Raw genomic sequence first — 20709 nt, forward strand, 5'->3', positions numbered from 1 at the left:
GGGGGGAGAGAGGGAGGCATTTAATGTTATTTACACCGGGCTATTACAGTAGGTTTTTACAGACTCTCCCTGTGATCTAATTATCTACTAGTTGCATTTGGTCAGTACACTGTGTCTGAACGTGTTGACCACGAAGCTCATTCTCTTACCTGCGTGGTGTCGCTCAGTTCCTATCTGCAGACGTGTGCAGGCTCTTCCCAGGTGCAGCGGAGCTGCGGGCGCTGCCGGTTCCCTCCTTGCTGTAGGTCGGCAGTGAGCTTCCGGGCCATGTGTAGTCAAGGCGGGCACCAGCAGCAGAGCAGCTTCTGAAGCCCATGTAGACTAAAGGAGTCAGGGGAGGTGGGCGTGGTGGCACATCGCAGAAACCCCAGCCCTCGGTCACAGACTGTGGGTGTGAGGAGGACCCCGAGCGACCAGAGTGGTTCTGGGGTCTCCAGCCGGTGGGGGTGAGGGAGGCTGTAGGGTGAACCACGGGAGGGCACGGCCAGCTCCCCTTTCCCTCCTCTCCCACCTGGGCGGCCCTCACAGCCCAGCGCTCCAGCCCACGGAGTGAGCACAGGGCCCAAACTGAGCGGGCGAACCTGTGCCCGTGGCCCGGTGCCATCTCCGAAGCTTCCTGACAGCTGGGGGAGCCGGCGCCCTCGTGCACCCAGCGGAGCGGGACCTGGGCCCGCGAGGTCCCCCTCGTGTGTCACTGCTGTGTGGCCTTCTGTGGGCGGCCCTCACAGCCCAGCGCTCCAGCCCACGGAGTGAGCACAGGGCCCAAACTGAGCGGGCGAACCTGTGCCCGTGGCCCGGTGCCATCTCCGAAGCTTCCTGACAGCTGGGGGAGCCGGCGCCCTCGTGCACCCAGCGGAGCGGGACCTGGGCCCGCGAGGTCCCCCTCGTGTGTCACTGCTGTGTGGCCTTCTGTGCCTGCGCCTCCAGGAGCCCGCGGGGTCCTCGCGATTCGTACCGCGTGGAGAGTAACTGTCCCAGCGGCGCCGACAGTGATCCTGCACCTCTGGCGCCCTCGGCCGAAGCTGGCCGTGCCTTCCCCCTGCGTCCGGCCCGGAGTCGCCCTTCCCAGCGCGGTTCTGTCTGTGAGGACCGTTCTGTGCGTACATCTGACACCCACCGGCCGGGCGAGGCTGGGGGACAGGAAGTGAGTGTGCGCGCGCGTGCACACGCGTGGAGGGCAGCCGGGGTCTGGTGTGCAGCCCGGGCCGGCCTCAAACACACGCGCTCCTCAGCCTCCGAGCGCTGGGATCGCTTTGTCTTGATGAGCATAGGAGAGCAGCGCAGCAGGTTCGGATCCCGGGCAGCGGGAAGCCCGCGTCCGCCTTTGCCTTCCTGGCTCTCAGGGCTCCTGTGAGCGGAAGCAGCTCCTGCTGTCAGGGAGCAGACGCGCAGCGGCCTGTGTGGAGGGAGGAAGGGCAGCCGGGAGACACAGCCAGCTTCCCCTGGCACTCTGACATTTGCCACCGTGTCCCCACACTCGCTGGGCAGTGAGGCCAGCTGTGACCGTGACAAGCGTGAGGTGTCGGGACTCCCAAGGGCGGCGGGGACGGCGAACACCACGAGTAGGGTCTGAAGTGGCAGGAGTTTGGCCTGCCTGGGGGCTGGAGACCCCGGGGCTGGGGGTCAGCATGCTGCCTGGTGAGGCTCCTTCTCAGGGACTGTGGTGCCCCACGCTGGTGGGACCCACTGGCTCTGGGTCGTCCTGGGCAGAGCCGCCCCCCAAGTCCCCCACCATGCCCTGCCAGGTTTCAGTGCAAGTCTGGGGCTGGGCACACTGAGGCCATAGCTCTGGGGTCATTTTGGGTTTTTTTGTGAAGTACTTTTGAACAGGGTCAATATTTTTAGCGAATCTAGCAAACTTCATCTTTTCACAATGCTGGTGAGCCCACAGAAATGGTTTCTAACATGTGGCTTCAAGTGTGTCTTTCTGAAGAAGTATTTTATTAGTGTCCTTGCTGTCCAGATTGCAGAGCACAACCCACAGCGTGGTTTGTATTCAGACGCCTCTGATTTGTCGGTCCTGACCCACGGCAAAGAATATAGACACGCAGTAGCCAGCTCGCCTAGATGCATCAAAAGCTTGCTTTCCTTTTTTTTGTTGTTGTTCCAGGGATCAAACTCAGAATGCTGCGCTTGGGATGTAGGCACAGTACCACTGAGAAAAATCTCCCGCCCTATTTTTGCTTATTTGAGACAAGGTCTCACTATGTAATCCAGGCTGGCCTTGAACTCAAAGCGATCCTCTAGCCTTGGCCTCCTGAGGGCTGGGATTATAGGCTGCCCCACCACACCCGGCTTAAAAATACAAACCACATTTACTATCATTTAAAATGATAAAACAAATGTCTCGCATTTTATTAGATCACACAATCAGGGATTTATTTGCAAAAGAGCTTTTGAAATTGCTTTAGTTTCAGTTTATTTCACCCCAGCCGCCTCCCATGCAGTCCCTGCTGTGCCACCAATGTGTAATTGTTGTCCTGCCAGTGATCCCCTGCTGCCACTCCTTTCCTCTCTGGCCTGCTCCCTCCCTTGGGCTCCTGGACCTGGCAGAACCCACAGGTGGGCAGGTGGCCAGTGGCAAGCTGTCCCTGCCCCCACTGTGTGTCCCTGTCAGGTCTGCCAGGTAGACGCCCTGATCTGTGGATTCTGCCGTCTTCTTCAGGACTCTGCTCAGAGCTTATCTGCTGATTCTTCCTGAGAGTCCCTGGAACCCAGTGCAATTCCATGGGTCTGCATGTTTCTCTTTTAACGCTTGTATTTTTATTTCTGTGATGCTGGGGACTGAACTCAGGGCTTCACATGGCGAGGCCATTGAACCCGGCACCAGTTCGGCCTGCGGCTCCCTGCGGCTCCCTGCGGCTCCCTGCGGCTCATTGTGCAGGGAAGCCCTGTTCCTGCGCCGTCAGACGCCCACCAGGCCCAGGGCAGCGCCTGGCAGAGGGCCGCGGTGTCGCTGCTCTGTGCTGCACAGGGGGCATCACGGGGGACACCATGTGCTGTTGGGTGCCGTCCTCACCAGCGATTACAGCTGCGGGAGGGTCTGCTGATCGCTGGGCACAGGAAGGGTTTGCCTTCACAGCAGTTTTTCCACGATCTTTTCAGAAATAAATCATTAAATTTACTGGTGTCCTCTCTGGCCTCTGGGCTGAAGAGTCTGAGTAATTTGTAAATAATGATTCATTTTGTTAATGTAATTAGGCTTGAATCATGTTCTAAATTTTGCACCTGCTCCCCCCACAACAGTATAAGAATATCAGCTTGCAGTTATGATTAAGAAGCCATCTTTTCACCTGGAAAAAACAGAAAAGAGAACAGCTAAACAACAAAGTGTACCAAGCCCTAGGTTGGGAAGAAGAATCAGCCGGAAGTTGGACTGGTAAAGCCACGGGAACATTTGGGGAGTTGCTGATTTGCTCTTGGCCTGTCTTCACTTATAAAATAGGAAACTGGAGGAGGTCAGAAGATTTTAAAGATGTTTAGCAGAGGACTGAAACCTATTTTTATAAGCTCAATATTTAATGCTTGCTTATAAAGCAAATATATGAGCGATTATGCTACTGTGGAGCATGAAAATTTGAAACTGCAGGTAAGAGATGATAGTTACATACTTGGAATGACACTCAGGAAATCTGTTGTAACACAGCCTGAAAAAAATTCTGCCACAAGAAATGATTGTAAATTTTAAGAGGTTTAGTTTTGTTTTTCATTTTTAAAATTCATCTTGCAAAGTGAGGATGGGCCTTATTTTTAGTGTTTGCACAGAAATGACTTCCCAGCTCATTTGTGGGGGTCTATAATTTATTAACTGTTTTCTTTTCTTTTGAGATAGGGTCTCGCTATATAGTTCAGGCTGGCCTTGAACTCACTGGGTAGCCCAGGCTGGCCTCCAACTCACGGCGACCTTCCTGCGTCTGCTTCCTGAATGGTGGGATTAATAGTTGTGCACCAGCAAGGCTGCCTATTTATGAAAATTTGGTGTTTAGCAGGCATGTGTTCACCTGTAACTACCTTTTATTGAGGTTCGTGTGCAGCACAGGCTCTTACTTTGCACACCTGCTTTGCATGGTAGTGTGTGTTGTCTCATCACACTGACTTTAATATTGGGAAAGAGAACCGGGCATGGTGGTGCACGCCTGTAATTCCAGCAGTCGGGAGGCTGAGGCAGGAGGATCGCTGTGAGTTTGAGACCAACCTGGGCTACATAGTGAGTTCCAGGTCAGTCTCAACTACATAGTGAGACCCTGTCTCAAAAAATTTAAGAAAAAAATTGGGAAAGAGAGTAAAAGAGGCAGGGTAATCTGCCTTACGCTCCTTACACATGTGTTGTTAAATTCCTATTTTACAGAAATACACGGGGGTGCGCCACCACACCTGGCTCAGCCTCGCGTTATTTGGCGACACAGCACCCCAACCCTGACTGTCATCAGCAAAGCCCTGCATACTTCGTGTTGGAGGATTCAGGAGGCCGCATGAGAGGCTGTGCAGTTGGCACAATGGGGAGCAGAGCGTGGGGACCGTGGAGCTGGCTGCCTGTTTTCTTTGGGACGGGGTTGCTGTCATTGTCTCCCCTAGTGTGATTGTCACGTACCTTATGGGGAGCTCACCTCTCAGGAGACGGTGGAGGGTTATGCGATAGGGACAGACCAAGGCTTGAACGTCCCAGGGTCGTCCCTCGGGATCTGGAAGCAAAGCACAGGAAGCACTCAGCACACGTGGAGGGACGCGGCTGCTGCGCTCCCCCGGAGGCGGTGTAGCTGATCCTAGATTTGTAAAAATTCTGATGAGAGGAAGCAGGGTTGTGCTGGTTCCCAGGGATTTGAACTCTTTCCCTCCCTCCTTCCCCTCCCTCCCTCCCTTCCTCCCTTTCTTCCTTTTGTGCCAGGAATCAAACTCAGGGCCTCACATGTGGCAGGCAGGCGCTGTGCCTCTGAGCTGCCTTTCAGATGACAATCTTAGGGGACAGTGGTGCTGTGACACCAGGCCCTCAGTCTGCAGTGGCTTGCTTGGCTGTCTGTCCTCTGCTTCTTCTTCTTCTTGTTTTTTTTTTGTTTTTTGAGACAGGGTCTCACTCACTATGTAGTGAGACTGACCTGGAACTCACTGTGTAGCCCAGGCTGGTCTTGAACTCACAGCGATCCTCCTGCCTCAGTCTCCTGACTGCTGGGATTATAGGTGTGCGCCACCACACCCAGCTTGTCCTCTGCTTCTTGGGATGAATCGAAAGAGTTAAAAATCGTAGGAATATATGTGGGTCGAAGGCATCGCCCACATGGCCGCTATGCCCCAGTGTGGTGCTCACTGCCTGGCTGTGGTGCCAAATGCCCTGCGGTGTCCCCACTGCCCTCAGAGACAGCATGAGGATCTGCTCCTCCCTCCTGTCCCTGTGGTCCAGAGAGCTGTCTCCAGGAAGCCTCTCCCCGAGGTGTGCCTCACAGCAGAGCACACACCTCCTGGCCTCCCTCGGTGGCGTTTTGAAGAGCTGACCTCTGCTGCTCTTGTGGCCGACATATGCTGAGCGCGTGCTCTGCCCCTGAACTGCACCCGCTTCCCCAGGGAGGGAGAACTGCGAAGGGGCCAAAGAGCAGTTTTTCTACACATTTATCTCACAAAATACAAAAGCAGGGCGACCTCACAGGCCCTGGTTTCACCCTTAGCACAACAAGCGAAACGAAAACCTCTCGGAGACACCACCCTGGGCCGTGTCCACCCTGCGCTGGTGTCTGCCAGCCGTCCTTGGGGCCGGCCGCCCTGCCTCAGCTGGACACCTCTCCGGGCCACCTGCCCACCAGAGTCAGCTGGGCTCCCTGTGCAGGGCAGGGCGGGCTGCGACCCCTGTGCCTGCGTTTGGCCCCGGACACAGCTCTCTCCCTGGGTCCCAGCAGTCCATGCCTGCTGCCCTGATCTCTTCGCTCCTCCTTGCTCCTCTCCTCTCTGTGCCCTGGCCTTTGACAGCAGTGGTTACTGCAACACCTCCCCTGTGGATGCCGAGACCAGTTCTGCTCTCATCCAAGCTTCCTCCTTGCTGCTGCTCCTCTTCCTCCTCCTTCTGCGTGACTGGGGATTGAACCAGGGCATTTGCACTGGGCTACTTTGCTGACGTTTTTGGTACTGGAGATCCAACTCAGGACCTCCCACTTGGTGGGCAGGTGCTGTGCTATTGAGCTAAATCTCCCCCCTGCCAACTCTTTTAATTTTATTGTTTTAAATTTTGAGAAGGATGTTGTTATGTTGCTAAGTTGACCAGGCTGGGCTTGAACTTGCAATTCTTCTGCCTCAGCCTCTTGACTGCTGAGATGACAGGCATGCGCCTCTACTCTCAGCTAAAGCTGAACTTACACTGCAGTAGTCCCTGAGCCCCACATCCGGGTCTGATAGCCCGGTGTCACGGCTGGATACCATGGCATGGCTTCTGCCTCCTCACCCTGTCATCGTGGTGAAGGGTAGTGGGGAAGGTCTCCAAACCCGTGTGTGCCAGAGGCCTGCAGCTCCTGGGAGGCGCCCAGCCCATGGGGGCTCTGTTAACTGGGGCCTTGGTGCTTGGTGACAGCTGGACCTCTGAGGGCCACCGTGTAACTGACCTCCAGCAAAGCCCAGGACTCACGGCCATCGAAGCTTGTCATGGTCACCTTGAGTCCCCAGAAGAGGTCACTGGCCTCTGCCTTTCTCCCCTGCTTTCACTGAAACGCGTCATGACGCTGCCTCTGCTTCTCCGGCTCCTGAGTCTGAGGGTGGCCCTGGGGCCCCCAACCCCATCACCACATCACCGTCGTCACGGTCAACACGGACCACGGGACCACGCACGATAGCTGTGAGCTCGCACGCATCTCACTCGCCTCCACCTGTGAGTGGCTCATCAGGTGCTCCCTGCACTCAGCACCTCCCTGTCACCTTCCACATCCTCTTCTGCCCTTCCCTCAGGAGGCCTGGCCAGTTCCCGTTCTCTTCCACCAACCCTGGGCCGGCAGGAGGGCTGGGCTCACCGACCCAGGCCAAGACAGACAGAGCGCAGCACGGGGCACCCTGGGCGGGGTGGGCCTGCGCACAAGGGCCTGGTTCCCTTCCTCCCGCCTGGGTGCCAGGGAGGGCGGCAAGGCACACATTGTCTGAGAGCACGTGTGTGCGCTCATATGTCTCCAGGAGAGTAGAGGCAGCCCCGAGACCCTGCGGGGCTGTGTGAGGCACACGTGCTCTGCTGCCCACCTCAGAGGCCTGTGTCGCAGGCCCTGCCCTGTTGTGCTCAGGTCTGAGCTGAGCATGTGCGCGCGTGTACTCGTGTGCACGTGGGTAGAGGACCCTCAGGGGACCGTGAGGTGCTGCAGGATGGACTCTGAGGCTGAGGGATAAGGGAGGCCTTCCACTGGGTGCCCAGCTGAGACCAGGGTGGGTGGGCTGGGCCTCCTGCCTCTGCTGAGGAGCTGGCCTTGTCCTGGCTACAGCTGCAAGGCTGTGCCCCCAGGACTGAGGAGCAGGTAGAAATGGAGGCAGGGAGCTGGTGCCCCAGGGCCCAGGAGGCAAGGCTGGGCCCGGGAGAGACTCTAGTGGGCAGGGACAGTCGGCCTGCCAGCGGAAGGGCCAGCGCGGCAGGGACCAGCTGCCCAGCACAGGACGTGAGCAGCAGTGCCCGGTGTCCAGCAGTGCCAGCAGACCCCACCCCCCGGCTGGTCACCAAGCACACACCTGCCTGGATCTGTATCAGTCAGGGCTTTTTGGCCACCGAAGACAACAAGGCAGAAGTCTTTGTTTCCATCTGATCTCTCACCGAAATCTCCCAGGCAGCATTTTCCCAAGTTTTAAGGCTGTGAAATCCTTCATGCCTCTGAATCTTAAATATTTTTTAAAACTGAAATTACTGCTGTAAGGAGAAGTCTTGACTTGCAAGTGTTATTTGTCTGTCTTTTTGTGTCTTCAAGGGAAATTTACTTGTTTCTTGTGGAATTTTAAATGATGGTGCAAAACACATTTTCTGAGGACAGCAGTTTCCTCTGCCATCCTCATGGAGGATGGAGCCCATGGCCCATCTGGGAGCTGGGTTCCCACCGAGCTCAGAGCAGACATCAGCAACACATGCCAGGTCTCCCCGGAAACCAGGTGAGTCATCCGCAACAGGTCAGCCCCACCCAATGTGTGCAATAAGTTTGGATGTAGAAGTGCCTGTTCAAACGGATTTTTTAAGTCATGAAAATGCCCAATGCTTCCTACCAATGCCTGCTTTTTGTTGAAGCCAATTTACCCATGAAAATGAGGCTTCTAGTTATAAAAGCTGTCTTTGTCCTGGCCTTAGCAGGTCAACTTGATGTGGTGTGGAAACTCCTGCCAGTCCTGGTGAGGCAGAGTGGAGGGAGGTCAGGGTCAGGGGTGGAGCACGGTGAGGACTTTGGCTTGGTATTTACAGAGTGACTCGTGTTGACGTGGGATGCTCCGGTGTGACTCTGGTTCCAAGGGAAAAGTACTGAGTGTAGGACATAGATCCAGAAGGGCTTACAGCAAGGAGAAGGTTATTGACAGAGGGCATTTGTGCTTTCCAGGGCCTGTTCTCACATGCAAATTCCTGACCTTCTTCTCCTCAGGACAAATCGTGTCTTGGCAATAGCACTCAAAGGCCAAGACGTACAAAGGGTGTGGGTATCTAAGTTCCTAAAGAAACTTTTTGAACAGAGTGCAATGCCTGTGTTAGTTGGATATTTCTTTTTCCTTTTTGCCGTGCTGGAATGAACCCTGGGCCTTGATATGCCAGGCAAGCCACCTAACACAGCGCTGCACTTCAGCCCCAATCATGTTCAGTTTAAAACCCTGATGCAGTTCGATCAAATGCATTCAAAGTGTCCAGTCTGTGCGGGCTCAGAGTAGTTTTCGGGTGCTTTGGAGAGACCCCAGGAGGTGGCAGGCAGCAGTGGGTGGTGGCTGGGCACAGTGATCAGTCCCGTTCCATCTCTGTCCTCCAGGAAGAGCAGCAGGTACAGCTGCTCAGCTACAAGCTTTGCCATCACAAAGGCAAAACCAAGCCCCAGAGGCTGTCTGATTTCCTGAGAAGCTGCGGCATCCCTGCCCTGTCCTTTCTGGGTCCAGTTCTGCACACTCATATCCCCGGGCCCTTGTGGTCACATGGCAGCCCTGCACCTCCATCTGTCTCAGTGTTCCACACCGCCTGAAACTGCGTGCTGTGCCTATGTGCGTGTGTGTGTGTGCGTGTGTGTGTGTGTGTGTGTGTGTGCGCGCGCGGGAGGGACGCGGTCAACGCTGCCACCCAGCTGTGTCGGTTAGGGGTCTGCTCTGACACAGGAGACACCGCAGGTCTCTGTGGGGTGAAAAGTGGCTTGGGGTGGGAGCTCAAGGGTGGTCGGGGGTGAAATGGACAGGGTGTGTGAGGGGCTGGTGCTGAGCATGCGGGAGAGGCAGGCCAGGGTGTGTCCCGGCTCCCGCGGGGCCCAGCCCTCTGGCCAGTGCTGAAACTCATGCCCCAGCCCTTTCTGACCTGTCGAACAGACAGGGTCTCACTCCATTGCCGAGGTTGCCCTTGATCTGCGACCCTCCAGCCTCGGCCTCCTGGGCACTGGGATGACAGCCCTAGGGTCCCCATGGCTCTCAGACTCGGAAGGGGACAGATGACCCTGCCCCAGTTTACTGAGTGGCAACCTGAGTGACACACAGGGAAATGCTGTTTGAAAGTTAGAGCTGCTGCACATGGGCGGATGCATTAGATCGGGTCAGGCATTACCCAGGGTCCAAAGACCAGAAGTAGGGCAATCTCCCTGTAGGGAGAGCAAAGCGACTCCTTACCATCTCGGTGAAGCGATCCACGCAGGCCATGCGCACCCATTCCGGCGTGGCTGGGCTCCTCACCGTGAAGTCCTCAGCAAGGTCCCTGTCCCTGCGCACTGCAGCTACCGCGTCGCCGATGGCAAAGAACACAGACGACCCGAGGAACATCCCGGACTCCCCGAGGCCCTGTGGGAGGCACAGTGGTTTCAGGAGAGTTGACCCTGATGGCCAGGCCCCAATCCCCAGTGTCCCCTCAGTGCTGCGGTCTTGCACACGTGTTTGTTGACCGACTGCCATCCAGCCCAAGGGCTGTTATAGTTCTAGTGTCACCTGAGGTTCTCAGGGATGAAATCCTGGCTGGGTTATGTCTCTCATCTGTTGTACAGGAAGGCTACGTGTGTGTGTGTGTGTGTGTGTGTGTGTGCCCGCGTGCCCGCGTGTGTGTGGTGAGGGCGGGTGCTCATGTAGTGCAGAACTCTCAGCAGTGAAGCCGGGGCATAGAGGGCCGTGTGACTCTGGGCCACAAGGCAGAGTCTTCTCTTAGGAAGGTTTGCAGGCGGCTCAGCTGCAAGGAGCAAGTCACTCCTGCAGGTTACTGGTGGTGGAGCCGCAGGGACCTGGAGAGAGGAGGGAGGGAGGTGGCGCCGCCTTCCTCCGTGTCCCTGCTGAAGAGGGGGCCATTTTCCAGTTGCAGCAGACCACTGCCTTCCGGGAACAAAGTCAAAATTACAGGTCATCCAGTCGCCCCAGAGACTTAAGGTATTTCTCTTCACTTTAACATTACAAGGACAAGACGGTGGGCGGTGGGCCGCGGCATTGCCTCACCACACCTGAGCGGAGACCCTGTGGGTCCCTGGGTGCCAGGCAGGTGGGGTCAGTCCGGGTGTGGGGACACCTTAGGGTGGGGAGCAGGGCCTGGGCAGCGCCTGCTGTACCTGCTGCCCCCACCCAGGGCTGCAAGCCCATTGTCCGTCTCCAGTTGCAGGCCCACCGCCCTGACCGTCTCTTGGGCCAGGGATGGGGCTGGGTTGGTGAGCGCCACATGACAGGAGGCTCCTTCAGAGTGACACCGTTCTCTCCTGCAGTTCTGGGAGGAAGCCAGGGCCCGTGTGCCCGCCAAGCTGGAGACCCTGAGCCTCACGCAGACCCGAGACCCCCATATGTGCCCAGGCCACCTCTCCTAGCAAGAAGCCTCCCAGAGGGTTTTCGGGAAAACTCGGTATCTCATTTAAATTTTAACTCTGGCATCTTCACGCAATCTGCACACAGCAGTGCAAACAGCTGCAACCTTTATTTTAGATTTCAGTTTTAGTCCTTGGGCCTGACTGGGTCCCTCGCTGGGGAAGGCTGGGCTCCGCCAGGAGGAGTCCCCCACCCCCAGGTGACTGCCACCGCCACCCCAGCTGTGTCCCTCGAGTGAGGGGTTCACCTGGGCAGCGATGGAGAACTTTTAGAGCTTTCAGTGATGACAAACAGTCCCCGCTGCACCTCTGACCTAGGGTCCGGATGAGATGGGCACAGCCTAGACTTCTTCCGCATTGCTGCCCCCTGCTGGCTGAGCAGCCGGTAGCACACCTCCCATCCCACGGAACCCTGAGCTGTTTTTGGTTTGGTTTTTTGAGACAGGGTCTCACTCTGCAGTCCAGGCTGGCCTTGAACTCACTGTGTAGCCCAGGCTGGCCTCAGACTCACAGTGCTCCTCCTGCCTCAGCCTCCCCAAGTGTGTGCCTGTCAGAAAACTGAGGTTCTTGGGTGAGAACGTTATTCTCTGGAAGGCAAAGCTTTCTGAAGATTTAGTTCCCAGTGAAAGAGGGTTTGGTGGAGGGCTTGCTCCCTCCAGTGCCCTTGTTTTTCTGAAGCTGCTGCTTCTGAAGAGCCCGCTGCACGCTGTGGCTTGTGCAGCAGTTAGCATCTCCTTGTTATTTTCTCAGGCTGTGCTGTGCTGTGCAGGTGAGCACTCACCTTGGACGAGTAGATGGTGAGCTGGGTCTGTGACGGTGATGACGGCAGCAAAGTCACGTTGAACTCCTCGGGGATGTCGGCCACGGTGGGGATCTTGTACTCATTGGGCCCGCGGGACAGCAGGGCGCCCCCTGGCGAGTAGTGCAGCTCCTCCGAGGTGTAGAGGCCAGCGCCCTGGAGGAAGGCACCTTCCACCTGGGGGAGCCCAAGCTGCTGAGGTGGCCCTGTCCTCCCTGCAGCCCTCAGCATGGCCGGCTGAGCCCCGCACCCACCTGACCCACATCGATGGCTGGGTTCAGGCTGCAGCCGGCGTCCATGACGATGTCTGTCCTGAGCTTCTGCCGAAACACAGGCAGGACCCCGTGAACATGGAGATGCCGCGGCCTCCTCCTCCTCCCAGAGCCCCTCAGGCCCTGCCCCTGCCCAGAGCCCGGCCAGCAGAAAGCCCGGGGCTGGCGTGGTTGTGGCCTGACTCTTGGGGACCCTGGGCCCGCGAGGGCTGTAGGAGCATATGATGCAGCAACATCGGGCCTGGGACCCCGGGCATGGGGCCCTGGTGGCCGCAGTGTGGCCCCACATTCCCAAGGACACCTCACTGTGGCCAGTGCAGTGGGCAGAGCTGGGGTGTGCGAGATCTCAGCTGTCACTGGTGTGGCCCCATGCTAGGCGTGGGTGTGTGCACACGGGTGTGTGCTTGTGGGGTGAGAGGCCGTGTGTGTCTCGGAGTCTCCATGCCGCCTTCTGCCCGTGCCTGGGGCTCGGCCTCCTAATACATCAGTGCCTACTCTAGCCAGCCTTCCGAGGTGGACGGCTTCTTCTGCTCCGCGCTGGCCTCTGGACTCGAGGGGCAGCGTGTGCACTGTGCTCCCCACTCAGCCACAGCATGGCCACCAGGGAGTTTTGACTCTTCAAAGAAGAAGTTATTTCAAGGGATCAAAGAAATTCCGAAATGACCAAACTTTAACTGAGTGAATTGGGAGGCCCAGGAGGACCAAGTCTTACCTTCTGGGGCACCATGGCACCTGTGAGGGCCTCATGCAGCTTTATTTTGTAGGTATTTATTTATCTGAGGCCCCCAGGAGTAAGTGACATATGAAATACTCCTGCTCCAAATGCTGCACGGGGCTCGTTTATACCAGAAAATTATTTGTTGTTTACCTGAGGGTGGCTTGTGATTTGTTTGCTAAATCTGGCACCAGGCCCTGGGATGAGCCTGCCCCTAAAGATGAGGGTTTCCCCTGCTGCGGGCCTGAGGGGTCGGGGCCCGAGCAGGAACCCCGGCTGGACCTGTGCGCTTCCACGAGAAAAGCACCGGGAAGCGTGGATTCGAAGTAATCACCAGCAATCTGTGCTCACACGAGTCTGCTGCTTAACCCTGATCTGCACGGAAGTGGAGATGTAGCGTCACCGTGTTCCTAGGAGGAACTGGAGGAAGGTGGGCTCTCTGCCTCCTTCACTGTGCTTACAAACGTCCTTCATGGATTTCGCGGGTGGAGATGTTATCTGATGTGATTAAGTGTTGGCAAAGTCCGTCCATGCCTCACAAATAGACCATGGCTGTTTTGGGCAAGTGGCTCTGGGTGGTGGTGGAGTAACGTGAGTCGGCTTCAGTTGTGTCATAAACTTCTTGACAACTCATGTGCTTGGGTTTCACCAGGCTCTGTGTAAGACTTCCGGAACTTTCCTGCCCCAGAGGCCCCTGGGAGGCCTCTTCCGCCACGGTTCAAGTCATTTCCATGGTTAACAGTGACTCCCTGGCCCCAGGGGCCCATTCCACGGGAGCTGTGTGGCATGGCAAACACCGGCCCTCCTCTCCTCTGTTTCCTCAGGCCAGTGGCTGGAGAAACCTCGTCTGCCCTGCGGTTAGGGAGCTTGGCTTTCCTTTGGGCATAAAATGCTGCTCTGGGTAAAACTCTGAAAAGTGTTTTTGTTGTCTGAATGGAATAAAAATGCCAACGTACTGGAGGAGTTCAGGCTGTCTGGGCAGCTCCTCCGTGGCCTCCTCCATGTCTTCCTGGAAGTTCCCGGGCCGGGCTCTGGGCCCGAGAGTGGGGACAACCTGCTCTTGGTGGCTCAGGAGGTGCAGCTGACCTGGGCCCACCAAGGATTCCCTGTTGAGGAAGCTGAGACTCACCCTGTGCGCTCCCGTCAGGCAGTCGATCTCCACCTCAGAGCAGGCAGCCCCGAAGACGTAGTATGGAAAGGGGTCTCCCTCCCCCTTCTCCCAGTCCATGAAGGCCTTGTAGCCCCTGAGGGGAGAAATAAAGCCCTTTACATGGGGGCGGTGTGCAAATGATGTCTATTATTATTATTATTATTATTATTTTGAGACAGGATCCTGCTATGTGGCCCAGGCCAGCCTTGAACCTATGACGTAGTCCAGGTTCATGAAACATGGGCTCCCTGTTTCAATACTCCTGCCTCAGCCTCCCATGTCCTGGGATTACAGGAGTGAACCCAGGCCCAGCTTTCAGCTGACTTTTAGGCTCATTTTGAGCTGCTGCTTTTCATTTATAGCCCAGCTGGTTTTCACTTGCATCCAGTTGAGAGTTTGCTTTCTGTGTCCCAGGTTGGGCGTCTGAGGGAGAAGCCAGCAGGGGTGGGCCCAGCTGGCCAACGCCGATGGCCTGGAGTTTGGGCTTTACCCCATCTGATTCAGACACGGGAAACTCAGCTATTTTGATCAAGGGTTCTGGAGGGACCCCGTGGGCCGGCTGGCTGAATTCCCGGGTGGAGGTGACTGTGGCCGGGAGGCAGGGCCGGGTTCACTGTGGCCGGGACGGAAGATGTGCTCAGCCAGGCGCAATCGAGTGCAGGGCCCAGAGCTCACTGTGAGCTGCACACAGCAGTGGGTGGTCGGGTTCCTTCTCCTGTCCTGGCTCGGTGATGCTCGCTTTGCTATTCCTGAGTCTCCTGTGCAAGCGCAGTTTAGGGTTTGCTTCATCACAGGGTAAAAGTAACACTGGCCACTTCTGGAACGTGACAGTCAGCTCTGCCCTACCCCACTAACACTTGTGTGCTGAGGCTGGCCCTGACGTGGACATAGCCTGCGGTGGTTACACTGCCCTCCTGCCCCAGAGACAGGTCTAGCAGTAGCGCATGGGAGACCTGCGAATTAGAGTTGCCTGTTATTTCTAATGATAATGCTTCCTAGTTCTTACAATAAAGAATAATAAATGACTAGGGTCAGTGTTTCTTAACTAAATATATCAGTATTTTTATTGCTTAATATTTTTTGAGACATAACTCAGAGGCCTATGTGAAGCTACACAAGTTTGGGCCTGGAAGAGATCTCAGCAGTCTTACAATAAAATCTTATTTACAGAGAGAGAACTTAGGCCCAGAGCAATTGAATTACTGCATATTTTCTCAGCTAAGCCAAGATTTTTTTTCTGTACTAGGGATAGGGATCAAACCCAGGGATGCCGGGCTACATCCCCAACCTTCCTGCCTGCTTTATAAACTTTTTACTTTGAGACAAGGTTTCACTAAGTTGCCCAGGTGGGACTTGAACTTGTGACCCTCCTGCCTCAGCTTCCCAAAGTGCTGGGATCACAGGTGTGTACCACCACAACACCCGGCTAAGGTCTTTAATTTTTACCTGAAGTATCCAGTGGCCGAGAGGCTGATTCTTTGTTCAAATGCTGCATCTATCTGCAGAATGAACACAGTAAAAATGAAGTAAACACACCATTTGGTCGGTGCAGACGAACACATCCCACATCTCAACATCAGTATCCCATCATGCTGCTGTGCTCTGCCACCACAACTGCTCATCGTGACGGTGCCCTCCCTGGCGGGTGGCGGCCAATAGTCCCCTTCTGATGAGTTTCAAGTCTGGATTGAACAGGTGTAAAGCAGAAACCTGCTGCACACCAGAGATGGGGCAAAGCTCATCAGTCAGGGAGAGTGTCAATAGCCACTAGGCTTTCTTGTCTTCCCCTTCCCTATCCAGAGCATCGACATTGCATGTGGCTTAGGAAGATCCAGTCTTTTCTTCTTTTCTACTCAACCAGAGGGTGTGACGTCTCCTGGGTGTGCTCATGCATTTCCCTCCCTCTTATGACTGCTGTCTCCTGTGTGATCTCTCCTTGCTTACTTGGAATACATCCTGGAGTAGCCTTCTCAACTCTGGCCATCCTGCCCTTTTGCAGGAGTCCACTCAGCAGGGCAGGAGCACGCTGTCTCCCTGTGAGAGGCCTGAGGAGCCCATCTCTCTGTGGGGTGGCTGTGCCCTACCCCGACGCCCTCCTGGAACTGTTGGGGCTGCTTCCTTCTTCACAGTGGTGGGGATACTCACCCAGTCTTCCCAGATGCCTTCCGGATTTTTCTTAATGATGGGCTCAAGGCGTTTCAGAAGGGTCTGACAGGCATTCTTGAAGAAATAAAGAGAATCCACATTAAAAACGAACATGGAAGAATATGCAAGAGAATGCTGCTGCTCCCGGACTGGGCCCGCACGTCTCCGGCACGCAGCTCCCGCCAGACCGGGAGAGGGCGGTCACACAGCCCCGCCTCAGGGCAGTGACTCCTGCGGGTCCTCCCTGGCCACCACCTGTGAGGACAGGAGTTTACTGAATGCTCAGATTCTTCGCCAGGCCCTAGACTTCTTTTCCTTTTTCCACGTCTTAGATCTATGCCTCCTTTTGTATTTCCAGCCACCAAAATAATTGGAATGAGCACCTATTTTCATTCAGACTTGTGCTTTGTAGCCTCAGCAATGACTCACCACCTCTGTCCATACTGTCTGCTGTCCACCCACCATTGAACTACTGTGTTGAGGGCCAGGGCTTTGGGCTTGAAATGAGAAAATGAAGAAATTCTCTCAACAGGAACCTAGGCCCACAGGGTTAGGTCCTAGATCTTGGTCCCTGACGACGGATCAACACGTAGGCTGGAAACAGCTCCGTGCACACCGGGCCGAAACTCTTTCTGGCTTGATCCAGCTCTACACTGGATGGAGAGAATTCAAGTCTTTACACACTTGTTCTGAGCCGGAAAAGTGTCTGCTGTCAGACCCGGCAGTGTCCCACGTGCGGAGTGGCTCCTCACCCAAGAATTCTCCTTACAGAGGCCCCACAGAGCAGCCTGAAGGACATGTGGAGGTCACCTCAGGCAGGTGCAGTCGGACCCCCACCAAAGGGCCGTGAAGCTGTGATTCTTGGAATTCTGGGCGGCCCTCCTACCTCAGCCTCCGGGGATTACAGGCCGGCATCACCTCGCCGGGCTTTAGAGTTCTTTAAAAGCAGTGCTTGGAAAGTAGGAGTAGGGGGGCGCTGAGTGCCCAGCAGGACTCGCTGGAGGCAACCCTGGCTGCATGCACAGCCCTCCCTCCCGCGAGTCTCCACCAGCCCTGCTTGCCCACAGGCTGGCACTGTCACCGCAACACCGCCTCCCGCCCTGCGCAGGTGGACGCGCGTGGGATGGGGCCTGCAGGGGGCCCGGAGTGCAGGTACCCAGGCCGCCTCCTCCGGGCTCCTCCATGCTCCAAGCCAGGAACGAGATGCCTCTGCCAGGCCCCTCTGTGGCCGGGGCCGGTGGAGCCCTGATCCCAGGATCTGTCCGCTCTCAGCATCCTGCCCATGACCCCTCCCCACAGGTCGCCTCCTGCCCACTGGGGCCCGAAACCAAGAGGCATGGGACAGATGGGAACCGGGACAGACGGACACAGCAGTCACCTGCACAGCCCTGCCGTTAACGTCAGCGCCGATGGACGCTGCGGTAGCCACTGTGTTCGGCACGGTCGCCGTGCAGGTCTCCTGGATGTGTAGCCGGGACATGGGGATCTGCAGCTCGCGGCTGGCCACCTGAGGGGGGAAGTGCGGTCACCCGCGGGGCCAGGGAGGGTGGAGTCGCCACTGTCACAGAACTGCAGTGTCAGAAGTCACTTCTATGGTGGCCCTTACAGCCTTGGGTACTGTGCTTTCCAAACACCTCGCGTGCTGGGCTGAGGAGTGTCCTCCAGCTCATGCAAGGGACCTGAGGTGGTCAGGGTGTTAGGTCCTCAGCTCACCAATAACAGAGGACAGGCCAGTGAGGCTTCAGGAGCTCACTCAGAGGGAGAGAGACGGAGGCAGAGATGGACAGATAGAGAGACAGAGAGGCAGAGGCAGAGAGACAGAGAGAGCGACAGAGATGGAGGCAGAGACAAAGAGAAAGAAGCAGAGACAGACGGAGAGGGAGGGACAGCGAGAGAGACAGAGAGAGAGAGACCGACAGACAGGAACAGAGAGAGACGGAGAGACAGAGGAGACAGAGAGACAGAGACAGACGGAGAGATGGAGAGACAGAGAGAGAGAGAGACCGAGAGAGAGAGAAACCGAGAGACAGAGACAGAGAGAGACAGAGAGACAGAGACAGACGGAGAGATGGAGAGACAGACAGACAGAGAGAGAGAGACCGAGAGAGAGAAACAGAGAGACAGAGACAGAGACATAGACAGTGAGACAGAGAGAGACACAGAGAGATAGAGGGACAGACAGACAGACAGAGGGACAGGGCGGGAGGGAGAGAGAGAGGGAGAGAGAGAGAGACTGGTTCATTGGACTACTCAGCCAGCTGAAGAGTTTGACCTAGTCGGGCGTGGTGGTGCTCACCTATAATCCCAGCACTCAGGAGGCTGAGGCAGGAGGATGGCTGTGAGTTCGAGATCATCCTGGGCTACACAGTGAGGTCCAGGTCCGTCTCCACTACACAGGGAGACCCTGTCTCCACCCCCGCAAATGGTTTCAGACCTAGGAGAACTTGGAATGACCCCGTCTCCTGTCATGACCTCACCTCAGCTGTAGTTTCCTCCTCGTTTCCTTCTATTTGATCCCAGTCACGCACATTCCTCCAGTATGTGCTGTTCACTTTTAAATTTACTTTCCATTTTTTACGTTTGAGGCAGGGTCTCATTCTATAGTTCAGGTTGGCTCGGAACTCACTATGCAGCCCAGACTGGCCTGGAACTTGCAGTGATCCTCCTGCCTCAGCCTCCCGAGTGCTGGGATTCTAGGCGTGCGCCCCCACGGCTGGCTCTTTTTAATTTCTTACTCTTGTTCTTTTACTTACTCTCTCCCTGCCTAGCCTTTCTTTCCTTCTCTTCCCTCCTTCCTTCCTGTTTTTCTTTGTTTCTTTCTAAATTTTGAGATATGGTTTCACTAAGTCGCCCAGGTTAACCCCCTTTTCTTTTTCAGATTACCCTTGAACTTGCAGTCCTCCTGCCTCAGCCTCCCTAGTAGCTGGGATCATAGGCATGCACCACCATGCCCAGGTATTCTTCCAGTTTCTCTGGGATACATATGGAAATTAAAATATTTAACTGAAAAGAAATGAAAGAAAAGAATGGGAAAGAGGGCAAGAAAGAAAAAAGTGTTAACCTGACTGTTGTCATCTTTTAGTTTTTGCACAAAGCCCTTCTCCAGGTGTTGGGAGGTGTGTTCCAGTTCCTGTCCTTGGATGCCAGTGTTCTAATATGTTTAACATTAACCTTGCCCAGACACATGCAAAATTAAAAGGGGTGGGACAACATCCTTGTTTCTTAGAGAGGAAAACCCAGAGCATGGATTGGCTCACAGAACGGAGGGGTCTGGGTCAGGTGTGGAGGGTCCTCCCTCAGCCACCACGTTCTTTACCACGGGGGCCAGGGTCTGTCCATGGCAGATTTGCCTTGACCTGAGCCGACGTCACGGACCCCGAGAAGCTGCAGGGACAGCTCGCCCCTCTCCCAGGCCCACAGCCGTGCTCAGGCGGGGACACTGACAGCGGAGGTCCTGGCAGGGTTGGGGATGGGCGGGTCTGGGCCTGGCCCCTCGGGTGAGGTGGAGGCCTGGAGCAGAGGAGGCCTCGGCCAATGGACGCAGGCGGTCACCACCCGACACCTCTGCATGAGGTGAAGGGCTTCTCTGCCTGCCCTGCCTCATGCCTGAACTAAAATGTCCTCTGCAGCTCCCCAGATGGGGGGGCCGGGAAACACCTGCCCTTCTGTAGTCAGACCTGCTGGGCTCGGAACGGAGCAGCTGAGAGCTCACAACTCTGTTGGGCCCTCCGTCCTGGGGCCCGGTCTGGAACCTCAGCTGCCATGTTTTACATGGAAGGGCCTTAGAGTCTGAATACTGAGGGTCCTCATTTGCCCTAAAAGATGGGTCTCAGCACTCTGGGAGGCTGAGGCAGGAGGACCCCACGATGGAGTCCCCTGTACCTGAAGCATCTTGGTGTGGATCCCCTGCCCCAGCTCGTTCCCGCCATGGGTGACCAGCACAGACCCGTCTGTGTAGACATGCACGAGCGCCGCTGCCTGCAAGACAGGCACAAATGCACTGTAGGGGGCTCGAGCAGAAAGGAGGGCTAGGTGAGGTGGGGCACCCTGTCCTTCCTGCTCGCTGGGAGGCAGAGGCAGGAGGGTCGCAAGTTGAAGACCAGCTGGGCAACATAGCAGTTTAGCAAGATGCTGTCTCCAAAACAAACAAATGGACAGACAGACAGACTGGGGCCACAGCTCAGTGCCAGGCCCTGGGTCCCATCCTAGGGAAGACACCAATCTTGGGGAGCCAGGGTGGGGCACAGGGGCAAGGTTTTTGGTAAAGCTTCTGACTCACCCTCTTTGCCCAGACAAGCACTGGAAAGCCCCCAGGCGCCCCCACCCCAAAGTGATGGCTCATTAGTGAGGGGTGGTGGCCCTGGGCCTGGGCTCCCTGGGACGGGATCCTACGGCCAGGGATGTTGGGGTGCAGCTGCAGGCCGGCCTGGCCCGTGTCCCAGGTACCTCCACGAGAGACGGCCAGGGCTGCTTCGCGTGACACACGGAGCCATGGCTTGGCCCATGTGTTTGCAGGCAGAGGCCCGATGGGGCTGCAGCTAGAACTCTATCACTGCAGCGGGGCCTCGTTTGGGCCATGGACACTGACCCTGGGTTCTGGAGGGGGCTCTTGGGATTCAGGATGCATGTGTGTGTGTGTGTGTGTGTGTGTGTGTGTGTGTGTGTGTGTGTGTGTGTGTGTGTGT

General features: G+C 56.2%; 1 protein-coding gene across 1 annotated transcript in view; it reads right to left on the reverse strand.

Annotated features, from left to right (window-relative positions):
- Positions 1-4440: 4440 nt before the first annotated feature.
- The window catches only part of LOC104857594 (aldehyde oxidase 2-like), a 42275-nt gene continuing 26006 nt past the window's right edge, over positions 4441-20709 (reverse strand). Inside the window, exons 28-36 of the mRNA XM_010617594.3 lie at positions 19907-20002; positions 17403-17531; positions 16025-16099; positions 15326-15378; positions 13859-13973; positions 11997-12062; positions 11725-11919; positions 9781-9948; positions 4441-4682 (exon numbers count right to left, since the gene is read on the reverse strand). Of these exons, the coding sequence (XP_010615896.1) occupies positions 4629-4682; positions 9781-9948; positions 11725-11919; positions 11997-12062; positions 13859-13973; positions 15326-15378; positions 16025-16099; positions 17403-17531; positions 19907-20002 (951 nt within the window). The 3' untranslated portion in view covers positions 4441-4628. The remainder of the gene's footprint in view (positions 4683-9780; positions 9949-11724; positions 11920-11996; positions 12063-13858; positions 13974-15325; positions 15379-16024; positions 16100-17402; positions 17532-19906; positions 20003-20709) is intronic.

Source organism: Fukomys damarensis, unplaced genomic scaffold (genome assembly GCF_012274545.1).
Source record: "Fukomys damarensis isolate Sample0158 unplaced genomic scaffold, DMR_v1.0_HiC HiC_scaffold_26, whole genome shotgun sequence".
NCBI lineage: Eukaryota > Metazoa > Chordata > Mammalia > Rodentia > Bathyergidae > Fukomys > Fukomys damarensis.